The following is a 12,120-nucleotide window of genomic DNA, read 5'->3' on the forward strand; positions in this document are numbered from 1 at the left end:
CTATAGTCCCTACCATGCTGGACCTGATGCAAAGAGGCTTTGTTACTTTTATTTATGGCTTTGCTGCTTTCATTTGAATAAATATATTTGCAGTCATGATTTTGAAGAGAAACCAATAAAAAAAAATCTAGCTCATTTTCTCCCTACATAATATATTGGCAGATCATTGCTTAAAAGGGTTGATGTAAATGCCTGCACCACGCTGATGATGCTGAGCTTTATGTTTAGATTCAAGATGGGGAGATTTCAAGGGCATACCCATTTGTCTATAGCTAGGTTTTGAGTCAATGTTATAAAACTTGTCATAAAATTCTCTTTGTAACACAGAAAAAGCAAGAAGTGTTTTGTTGTTGTTGTTTTTTGTTTTTAAGGGGAATAAAAACGCTTCTAAATCTCTTTTGGAATAAATGACAGTTTTCAGGTTCATATTTGAAAGGGTTATCAATACCATTTACAAACACCGACAAAAGAGACTCTCTAGAAACAGGCTGAGCAAATCATTAAGTTCTCCAATCCACAAGAGACAACATCTATATTCTAGTCTCAAGGCATTGTATTCTCTGGTTCATCATGAGATTAACAAACACAGGGCATTAAAGTATGCTTAATTACTGAGTAACACAGAATCCGCTCTGATCTTTATCTGGAAGCCAGATTTAGCCTCTAGGATTCTCCAGAGGACATTCTCGAAGAGGTTGCTGCCATTGACACTCAGGGAAGGCAATTTTTAAATTGTTCCCCTTGGAATGGAACTTCCTGTGGACTTTAGGCCCTTGGGACCAAAACCTACAAGGCATTTATGAATGGGTGATATAAGAATTTTAATAAAAGTTGCAATCACCATGAAAATAGTATCTTTAAAAAATCTATATACTATTAGTAACAATGCATGCATAGTGCCAGGCATTCATAACTATTTGGTCATAAAAAATATGTGACTGTAATTATGATATATACAGTCAACTTATAAAAATACATGTAATTCTGAATGGCAATAGTTAATCCCTAGCTCTAACCACAAGCCTCAAAGGATTAGCTTATTATGGGAAAGTGCAATGGGTAATTACAAAATGGACAAAGCTCTCACCCTCTTGAATTCAGCATTCAAGAATGGCTGTTATAGCATCATAGAAGCTTCATTTGTCATAATTCTTCTTCTAACCTCATAAGGTAAAACCAGAATTCTGTGGAAATAAATAGGAATCAAATGGGAAAGAAACACTCACATGATATAACCACCGTGGAGAAGAATTCTTTCATGGAATATTTATGCACAACCTTCAAAGAGGTTCACGGTCCCTGGAAGAATTCATAGGATGACATTTAAGCAAACCTTTCATTAAAAAAAGTTATGTATGGTTAAGTTAGCGTATCATTACCTTTAACTATAAGAGGTTAAGAATCTAACTTTTAGCCAAATCTCCTCCTATAATTTGGGTGAGTACCTCTTTGAAGCTTTATTAACCATCTTGGAGAGTAGAACTCTTATGATACTTAATTCATATTTAAATTCTGATAGGAGGAAACAAATCTACATTCAGTTTAAATTCAGAAATGGTGGGGGTTTTGCAAACTTTTAAAATCTCTCACTTGAAGGGAAAAACACATTTCAACAAAGTGAAATATTCTATTTATCTGAAATATTTCCCACAGATTTCTTCTCTTCTAGGAGCTGATTGGTCATCTTCTAGCAGTAGATAAGTTCCTAATTTGAACACCAACAGTATTTCACAAATAGATAAAACAATGGGAGTAAACTTGAAAACTAGAGAGAGTTGCACACAAGCTACCCAAAAAGGCAGAGGTTGAGCATTGTCTGCAAATCATGATCCCATACTTTAGGATGTATCTTGGCATTCAGTAAGCGGAATTCTTGGAAATATCTGTTTCACAGTGAGGTTGGGAGGCCAGATGACACTCAGTTAGGTTCCTACTGGACTTAAATTACTTGCTAGGATGGAGTTAAGGAATTTTGGGTGGTATATTAACTCTTCCAGAACAAGAAATTCCAGTTCAATAAATTATTGCTACAGTTCGCTAAAGAGGACCAGGGTGTCCTGGAAAAGATAACGTCCCTTCCAAAATTCTACCCCTCTACTCACTTGTACAATGAGAAATTCATATTTATCTTAGTCATTTTGATCCTTGAAGATATAATCTAAAAGGAATGTTTTTTTCCCTATCCAAATAGAGACTATCTAAATGGAGGCATGATATTAGAACTACCCCAGTGGTTCGGCAATAAATGCCACTAACCTCATATGCATTTGGCAACTGGCATGCTCAATTCTTTCCTTGTAAATCAGCCTGCCAATATTCTTTGCATGTGGAATTGTCTAAGGTAATCAAGAAAAATAATGATCCAAACAGATAAGCTTTTTAAAAATTGGCCAATGAATGGAGTATGGCATAACTTGGAAAGAAATGGAGTGATAGCGGAATTTCTTAGCAGATTACCTCCCATCTTTTGAAAGGAATGTAAAACAAATCTTCACAAATGATGAGTTAGCTGTGAACGAAGAATTGCCCCTCCCTCGAAAAACCAACTCCTCAGAAACTTCTACTTCAGATATGAGATCGCGGTCTGTTGGTCTGCTAGTGCCAAAGAGCAGTTCATACTATTAGAGCAGTCCAGGAGGAAAAAGGCTGGGGTTATCTGTGGTATGACTTTACAAATCATGTAAGAACAATAATCCTTTGTTTATGGCAATTATTTTCCATACTTGATGTACTGATATTGTGTCCAGAGGAACACAGTTGAGAAGACGTGGATCATTTCTAACAGAAACTCAATAACCTCACGGTAGGACAAAACAAACGCCATTCAGTAAGATAAAATAAATGTTTTTCCTTTTAGAAAAAGTTCTCTTTCCCCTCAATATTCTGGCAAACTCTTTATTTGTAAAAGTACACTGGTTTTGTTATTTCATTAACTCAGCAACTTCCTTTCGAAAGACTACAACCAGAATGGAATGGTTTGTGTCGATTTTCTGAACTGAAATGAATCCAGTAGTTTGTTTTGTTTTGTTATATTTTGTATTTTTAGATTTTAATATTTTAAATTCAATTAAAATATACAACCAAAGTTGATGGGAGACCGTAGCTCTTTTCCAGGTAAAAGGGCTTCCTGGCAGATTTTATAATCATCAGACATTTGTTCAGTCCTACCTGAAAATTTACTCATTTTACTGCTTGGCATAGGCAAAGGCATTTTCTAGTAATTTTCTGTGACAGGAAGCACAGCATTAATCCAAGTAAGCACCCAACAGACGGAGTCTATCTGCTGGGGAGCAGTTTTAAACTTGAACTCAATGAAAACATTTACCTTAGTCCTTTTTGTGAGAGAGAATTCAGCAGCAGTTACAGTTAATATGCCACCTGTGGAGAGCTACCATCACCCGCAGAGGTGGGCCAACCGAGGAGCACTTTCCAGGTAACAAGAACAACGATATTGCAAGAAGCTACAAAATGATATTGCAGTAGGTATAGTGACCACTACTATAGTGATCGTGGCCTGGGTTAACGTTCCAAATATTAATGCAAGGAACACACTAGACTTCATAAGATTGGAATATTTTCCTTACACTAAGAACCAGTTGATGGTGCATGATGAGTGGTGATAGTCCATTTTCTCTATTTCACTCTACAACAAGTTTCCTAGTTATGTCTCCTTTCTCCTATGTTAATTATCTATGTTCCATGGCAGTATATTTTCACCATCTAAAATGAGAACACTGTAACTATGGAATACCCAAACTCATACACACACACACACACACACACACACAAACTTGTGCACTCTATACATGTATGTATGGACAATACGTGTAAAGTGATCATTTGCAGTGGGTGAGCTCTCTGAAAGCAGCCAAATCAGCCTCCCCAAATACAGAGAATCACTAAAAGCCAATGAAAAGCCATATCAACTATTTAGCTCTAACATGAGATTTTAAACCTTGCCATGTGGTAATTAATTCAAATGCCTTTTTATGTTTTTTGCTTAGTCATCCAAAGCAAGAATCTCAAATATTGACAACATGATATGTAGAATGTAAGGGACTTACATCTCTGTTTATTTTGCTTATCACACAGTTGAATAATACTCTTGAAGCTGAAACACTTGAATTGATTTTAAATGACCGTTAATGCATCTACATATGGCTAAGGCTGATTTGACTTTCTAGAGAAAGGCCAGCCTATCTGCAAATGGACACCTCCCTCTACACAAATGTCAGTGTACACTAAAGACAAATCTAAGTATATGTATATATAACATATATACATATATATGTACATATAAAATGGATTGGGAAGTCCTTTGGTTTAGACAGGATTAAATATGTACTTCCCAAGTGCATAGGTTTCCTTTGACCAAACTGTTCAAAAAACGAATATGAAAAGTGCCATGGCAATTTTGACATTTCCCATGTCTTTTTCCCCATTTGGAGGCCCCCTTTCTTCTCTTCTCCATCTCTCCTAAGTATTTTATTTTTAAAAGCGGTTGGTTCTTTTGGCCTTCGAACACTCCGTTGATTCATCCATTCCTTGGAAGAACTCTAAGATCACATCCAGAAACTTATCTTTAGTGGAGAACAAGGTTGCAAAGAACTTTTTCCCCTTGTTTGATTCCCTCTTCCCCCCAGGAAGCAGACACCTTGATGCATCAGGAATAATTCACTCTTGATCTGACTTGCCTTGTTACCCCGGGCCAGCCCAAGCAGCTGAGGTCTGAGCTTTACTTGCCCTGCATCGTTGTGCAATACTGGAAAAGAAAAATAATCCATTAGTCTATAGCCTTCAGACTGTGGTGACATGATCAGGGTTCTCCTGAATTTCTATGCATTCAATTTCCTCTCTCTCCTTTCGTTTGGCACGTTTCTTTTTCTTGTGGTGCTTTTTGGAAGGGGGGAAAAAGGTTAGGAACACAGGTAAGATAACAAAACAGTGCAGAAGTGTGCAACCTCCGGTGAGCAGCAAGCATTTAAACAGTGTGAAGGTCAGGTTCGAAGGCACAAATAGGAGGGGGACCAACCCAATAAGAAAAGAAGTAATATTTTGCAAAATGGCTGTCCCATGCTCTTGCAGGGAGCTTTTTATACATTGTGTTCGGGTGTGCTCAGTTGCTAATACAAATGTGTAAAGCAGTGGTGCACAGTGGTCAATGGCGAAATTTAAAGTGTAGATAAGGCACAAGATAGAAATGCAATCCATGTCGATGTTCCATAATGTCATTAAGCCCAGAACACCCAGCTCAATTGAGGTGACACTAAGAATTAGCCAGAAGTTTCCCAGAGGGTGGATCACTAGGAAAAAAGTCAGGATTAACACCAGGAGAACACCAAAGCCTGCAATCAGAACAGGCACTGTGACAGACAAGGCATAATGGTCCATGAACACAAAGGAGGGGTTGAACACGATGAATCGGATGCTCTTTGAGAGGGACAGAGGCCTCAACTTTTCCAACACTTCTATGACTTCCTTCTGCTTGTCTCTGCTAGTCCTGGCTACTAGATACAAGCGAGAAGCAATGATGTTGTTTTCATCCCCTGCCTTGGAGAAGATGATATCGTTTCGAAAATGCTGGAATTCTGGCTTTTTTAAAAACGAACTTTGTAGGACACTGATAAAGTCACTCTTGTTGTTGGCACTGATGTTGCTAACTTTCAGGAACTGGTAATACTGCTCCACCCAGGACACTGCGGTGAACCCACTGCAGAGTCTCCGTAGGTCCTCCTGGACGCTGCTGTTCCAGTACTCAAGGGGCTCGTAGACGTAGAATCCTATCACGGGGCTGTAGTTGCTGAAATATTTCTGCTGAACCATGGCATAGGAAACGCTTGGGGAATCACTGGCTAGTAGATTGATGATGTTGGCTCCGTCACTAATCTGCAAGCACCCCATGAAGGAGAAGGAGGCGTAAATGAGATAGAGGATGACAACAAATGGCTTCACATAGATATTGGTAATCCATTCATTGTAATGTTCACGGAGGAAGTGCTGAATAAAGTGGTGCTGGTAGGGGTTCGTCTCATGATGGGATGTCTGTTGATGCCCATCACTCATCACTGTCTGGAACCACACAGGTTTGCGGTCCAGGTACTCTGCAGAAGGGATCTTACAGCAAAAGATGCTGTGGTAGCGGTTTTGCTCCAGTTGGCCAGCAAAAACGAGACAGGAGCCGAAGAAGGAGAAAATATAGAAGTAGTTTAACAGAATGGAGACACACATGTTCTGACAGAAGACCTTCACAGCCTCTATGTTTGTGAATGGGCTGGCACCCATGCCAAAGGTAATGAAGTACAGGGAGCTGGTCATGGTATAGGTGACCATCACATCAGAATAGGCATCTGCTACCCTGTCCTTGAAGGGCAAATTCTCTCTGGTTCTCCGCCATCCAGACAGAAGCTCAAATACTCCTTTAGTTCCATGACCTAATTTAAAAAAGAAGAAAAAAGAATAATTGTTTTTATTTCCTCCTATGGTTCAAGTGAATTCCTTATAGATTATCTATGCCAAATAGTACTTTATATTCTAATCTTCAAAGTGCTATGATTCTCTTATCAGGGTCTCAAAATTTGAATTATGCAGCAGAATATATTTGGTCCCTGTTTCCACTTTAGCAAAGTCCAAATTTATTGGTATTCTGGGAAAATGAAATATTTACTGTCTGTTCTATTAATTTGACAAGTTGTAAGTGTAATGTGACATTATTACACGTTTTTTCTCCCTGCACACATATTGTCTCCCTAAATGGATTATAAGTTGTCCTTCTGGGCTGTTATTCATGCATCTTCAAATGCCCCTCAACACCAAGTCAGTGCTTGATCAACCGATGTGTTGACTGGTAGTCACTGACTTCCATTTCATGCTGACTTACACGCTGATTTAGGAAATTATAAGATGATTTTAAACACTTAAAAATGGCTTTAAATTGATTTTACAATGTTAACCATCTGCTTGGTGGCCAAATGGCTTAGAAACCAATTCCTATAGATTTTATTAATTAACATTGGATGTGGGTCAAAAAAATCTGCCAGGTCACATAAAACACAGGGCAAGACCTTCAGGGTAAGAGATCACAGCAAGCATTTCCTTTGGGCTTCTCACAGCGTCTTTATTCACAGAGTAGATGCTGACTAAATGTTTTTGACCACTTCATTAAAGTTAGTGGAGAATGATGCTTTTTAACCAAGTTCTGTGCAACCTTTGATAAGGGTAGATAGGCAAAAGGTTTAGTCAACAAATATTACTTGAGTATCTACTACGTGCTAGATACTCTTAGATATTGAGCTATTATTTTCAGGAACTTGACAGCTCTTAATATTTCACCAGTTGCTTCCTTACTAGCAAAAGTAAAAAGCAGCTGGGAGAGTGAGGATTTACTCTCCCATACCTGCAATTTCCTGCAATTCTGTTTTTTTTTCACGTCCCTGAATTAGCTCTGTAAATTACCATCCATAATATAACAATTGGGAACTCTCTGAGTGAGCGGAAATCTTCATAGATCACTCTTGCCCTTGTAGGCATAGTAATGCTATACCCAAACCTTTTCTATGAATGGATACAAACTGTGCTTGGGCTGTTCTCCAAGAAATCCATTAGACAAAAGCGTAGTTTAAAGGTACAAAATGACCTAGTTAAAGAAAACCTGGAAAATGGACTTTGTGTGGCATCTAGATATTGGAGTTATGTGTTACAGACTGAATTCACTTTGTAGTGGTTTAACCAGCATATAATGCCTAGGGTCTTACTATAATCATTGATTTTGTGTTGTTGATGGGGTTTGCTAGTTGGCCTACATAATCTTTCCCTTTCTTCCTTACTTTATTTAGGAATGCAATGTACACAGTTAAAAACTATATTTTTCAGCCTACCTTTCAATTAGGGGTGGTTCATGTGACATGTTTCTGGACAATGGAGTGTAACTGGAAGTCATATAAGAATGTATATTAGAAAACCAAAAGGAGCTTTGTCCTAAATGGGTATCATGGAGCCACCAATAAGAGTCCTGGTTTGCCTTCCTCTCAAATTCTCTTCAAAGAAAACCAAATCTCCATTTGGCTGAGCCACCATAAGTAGGGCTGTTATACGCCTATTCCTAACCAACAAAGCTTTGTAGGCGAGTTAACATTTACCAAAACCTCTTTTATGGGGATCTAAGAATTCTTGCTTTATAGTTAATTTGATTATAATATTTATAGTCTCAAATGTATATAATGCTAATCTTTGATTTTAAAGACATAGTGGTCCATCTGTTTTCGGAGTTTTTGTTAATGATAAATTGTTATTTAATTGGAGTTCTTGTTATAACAAATATAAAGCCTATTTATTCCCCAAAGTTCTCTCTTCTGGGCCTCCAATCTGGAAAGGTAAGTTTATCCTAACAAGTATAAAGTGTTATGAAAACAGACTGTAAGTGTAAGGTGAGCTTTTGGAGGCAATGATCTATTCCCTCTTGCATTTAACTACTAGCTCAACATACATGTGCATTGAATTAAGCCTAGTCATTCTTAACAACATTAACTGTACATTTCTATCTTCTGCAAGACTCCTTAACCAAACATAATACTTGTTCTCTTATTATCTTAAAGAAAACATAAAATCAGGGTATTAGTTAAGGTAGTTAAAATAATTCTTTAATTAGAGCACTACTCTTCTGAAATGAGGACTCTCACTATCTTTGTAGTCACAAGCGTGGAAAAGGCTACACGGGGCTGTGGCTAAATTTGCCTTGCCTTTGCTAATGGTCACTTTTATGGAATGTTAGGTACATTATGTAGCCCAGATTGTTACTTTTATAGCACAAAGCGCTCAGTGTGTGGGAAGGTGATGCTAAACCGTATTAGGTTAAGTAATCACTTTGTTTGCTAAAAACTGAAAACACAATTTCCAAACTTTGTTTGGAGATGGCATGTTTTATCTCACTCACAGGTTTAGATACTTTACAGGGTATTCCTATCGATATTCACTCATTTGGTTCTTACCATAATCTGGCCCCTTCACGGCAATTCAAATCTATCACCTGCTTGAGCCAGGAGAGTCTTCTCACGCCCCATGAACCTGCACGTGATCAGTCTTATCTTCTTAGTTTTGTTCATGCTATTTTCTCTGCCTTATAATACCTTCCCCTCATTGCTGGTCATACTGCAATTCTACCTGTCAGTCTGTTAAGGGTCAGCTCAATTCTCTTCTTTGCCGTGAAACCATCTCTGACGACTTCAGACATATTGATAATTTTTCTGTTCCTTAAACTCTTATTGCACTAATTAGTTGCTCATTTGGCATGCAACCATGTGCTGTTTTACACTAGATCAAAATGATTTTCTCAAGATATGTTCTCTCTTTGGTTAGCTTGCAAATTCTTCAAGGTCAGGGAATGCATTTTCTGTTATTATACTCTGTAGAGCACCTGGGAAAATGATAGATGCTCAGAAGAGGCCAATATCCTCTTACTGAATTAAATCAATTGAATTCTTGATTCTAGATAAGTCCAGAGAACATATCTTTTAATTACTTATTTTACATTTATTATGAATCTTTATACCTAAATTAATTGTGTCCAGAAGAGCTATACATTTTTAATTCAATTCAATCCAATATACATTTATTTAGAATTTGTTACACATGAAGACCCATGCTAATCAATATAGAAACATAAAGGTAAACAAGAAACACAATCTTTTCCAACATCTATCAGTCCAGAGGTCACTTTTACTTGGCTAATTCTCAAAGATCATACCTTCTAATATATACAAATTTTAGAAGCTGTCTTGTACATTATAGGATGTTCAGAAGCACTCCTGGTCTCTATCCACTAGATGCCAGCAGCACACTCCACAGTGTGACAACCAAATATGTCCCCAGGCATTGTCAAATGCTGTCTAGGGACAAAATTGCCCCCAGATTGAAAATTATTGGTTTAGTCAAAAGAAAAAGAAATAGCACATACATATACACATGTCTTTTTCTGATTATAAAAACAGGACATATTTCCATCAAAAGTTTGGGAAAGATGGAAAAAATAATGGTGAAAAAATTATTCCATAGTCCTACAACACAAATTACAGATTACAACTGTTAACAGTTTTGGTGTATTTATTCCAGTTTTGTATGTATGTACGTATTAAGCTTATCTATCTATCTATCCAGCTATCCATCCACCCATCCAGCAGCCAGCCACCCTTTCATCCATCCAGAAAGATAGCTACTTAGTTATTTCACAGAACTGGGCTCTTACCATGGAGAAATTAGGATTTGAGGTTACTCTTGCCGTTCTGTCCAGTTGGCCTATCAATCATGGAGATCCTGTTTTCTAACCTCTGCAGTGTTTTATCTGTTGTTTTCTTACTTTTCACTTTTGTTTCCATTCTGAAGCTGGATCATTTCTTGAACATCTGATCACTTGAAAGAAGCCCTAGCTCTCTACATAGCTTTTTAAAAGAGTTGTATTCACTATTTTTCCACCTTTACTCTGAAAGTCCTATTCCAATTCAAACAATACACCTGAAACCAAGACTCTGGTATCCAATCAAAAGACAGGTGGCCCACCAACTCAGATGATGATGCATGGAACAAATATGAGTGTGACTTGCCCCATCGAGCGACCTGAACTAATTCCATTATATTGCTTTCTGGTACCCCAGTTCTGATGGTTCTTTGCTTCTGTCCCATTCCCACCAAAATTCTTAATCTTCACCTAAAGCCCCAGTTTGTCTTATGAACAACTCCATTCAAGTTCCTGACTGGTGGGAGATATATTTGTAAGCAGTTAACTGACATATAAGGAAGAATCACATTCTTGCTAAGTAGAGATGTATGCTGTGTACTGTGAAAATATAGCCGGTTCTTTCTGAGGGGTCAGGAAAAGCTCCAAAAGGTTTTAGTAGGCAGAGGGTGATGCAAATGGCAGTCCAGGCTGATGGAATAACATTAACCAAGGCACAAACCTGTAAATTCAGAGGCGGTAGCTGTGTTTTTAATGTTTATAATTGATTTTTTTCTCTCAGCAGAGATTAGCTTGCTGGTACAGTAGGTTAACCTATTGTCTGAAATATACATTTTATTTAATGTTCCAAAAGGTGACCGCCAAACTTTTATCATGATTTCCTTCCACTATATTAGTATACATTTGCAAACTATCTTAGGATAATATAATAAGTAGCTTCCCTGGGACATTATTGGATAACTAATATTTCTGTTGGCAAAGTTCCATGAAAGAATAGAGAGAGAACTCTTCGGAGTAAAAATGATTTGGACAGTTGGAATTGCGGGAAAAATTCAAGAAAGGAAATGAATAGAAATAAAAGATTTGTGTGTGTACGTGTGTGTATTGAATATTTCAAAAGTCTTCACGGATGTTGTTGGGAAGACCTCTTTCTAAATGAAAGTAAATGGAAGCATTGTGCAATAACAAGGAAAACTTACATGCCACCTTGCTAACATACCCTATTTAGCAATAAAGTTCTGCTATTGGCCATTGAGAAATATGAAAAAAGAAAGATTATGTAGATTCTTCTTTTGGACATAGTGCAATCAGCCAGAGGAAATATTTTAAATGGTTAAAATTACAAAAAACATATATTTTTATTACCAAATAAAACTAATTTCAGTCTTAAGTGAACTGAACAATATTCAGAACTGGTTATAATTCCATTTGAGCCTTAGTAATCCCTGTACAACAAATAAAGATGACTTCTAACGTAAGATGGATCGTCTCTGAGAACTGATTCCAACCCACATTTAAGAACATTTCTCTAAACTCCTGCACTTCCAGAGTGAACTTCTACACCGTGATTGCACCTTACAGTGCTGTAGGAAAGCTCTCTGGTGACATGGCTAGGCCTAAAGTGACTTCTTTCAAAGCAACGTTGTCCTTCGGGAAACCCAATACAAATTTTACAGTTGCCATTTTAATCCCAAACCCAATCTCTCCAAAAACCAGGACTCCAAAGAAAGTAGTTTTTATAAGGACCAAATCCAATCAGAACTAATTGTAACTGACTCAATTAGCACTCCCTACTGGGTTTTTCTTTGATATTTTGCTCTAATAAGCACCATCTGTGAATTTCTGATTCTTTCTAATCAGCTGAATTAGAATTCTCTTCATTTGCCTCAAGAAGA

The 12,120-nt window shown here is 37.5% G+C and overlaps 1 protein-coding gene across 4 annotated transcripts in view; it reads right to left on the reverse strand.

The window, feature by feature from the left end:
* Positions 1–342: 342 nt before the first annotated feature.
* The window catches only part of PTCHD4 (patched domain containing 4), a 184,890-nt gene continuing 173,112 nt past the window's right edge, over positions 343–12,120 (reverse strand). For 2 of the 4 annotated variants that reach the window (XM_070586197.1, XM_070586196.1), the window contains one exon: positions 343–6,431. In XM_070586197.1, the coding sequence (XP_070442298.1) occupies positions 4,798–6,431 (1,634 nt within the window). In that variant the 3' untranslated portion in view covers positions 343–4,797. The remainder of the gene's footprint in view (positions 6,432–12,120) is intronic. The other 2 variants (XM_070586198.1, XM_008523630.2) reach the window with 1 other exon arrangement.

The sequence above is a fragment of the Equus przewalskii genome, chromosome 19 (assembly GCF_037783145.1).
Source record: "Equus przewalskii isolate Varuska chromosome 19, EquPr2, whole genome shotgun sequence".
Lineage (NCBI taxonomy): Eukaryota > Metazoa > Chordata > Mammalia > Perissodactyla > Equidae > Equus > Equus przewalskii.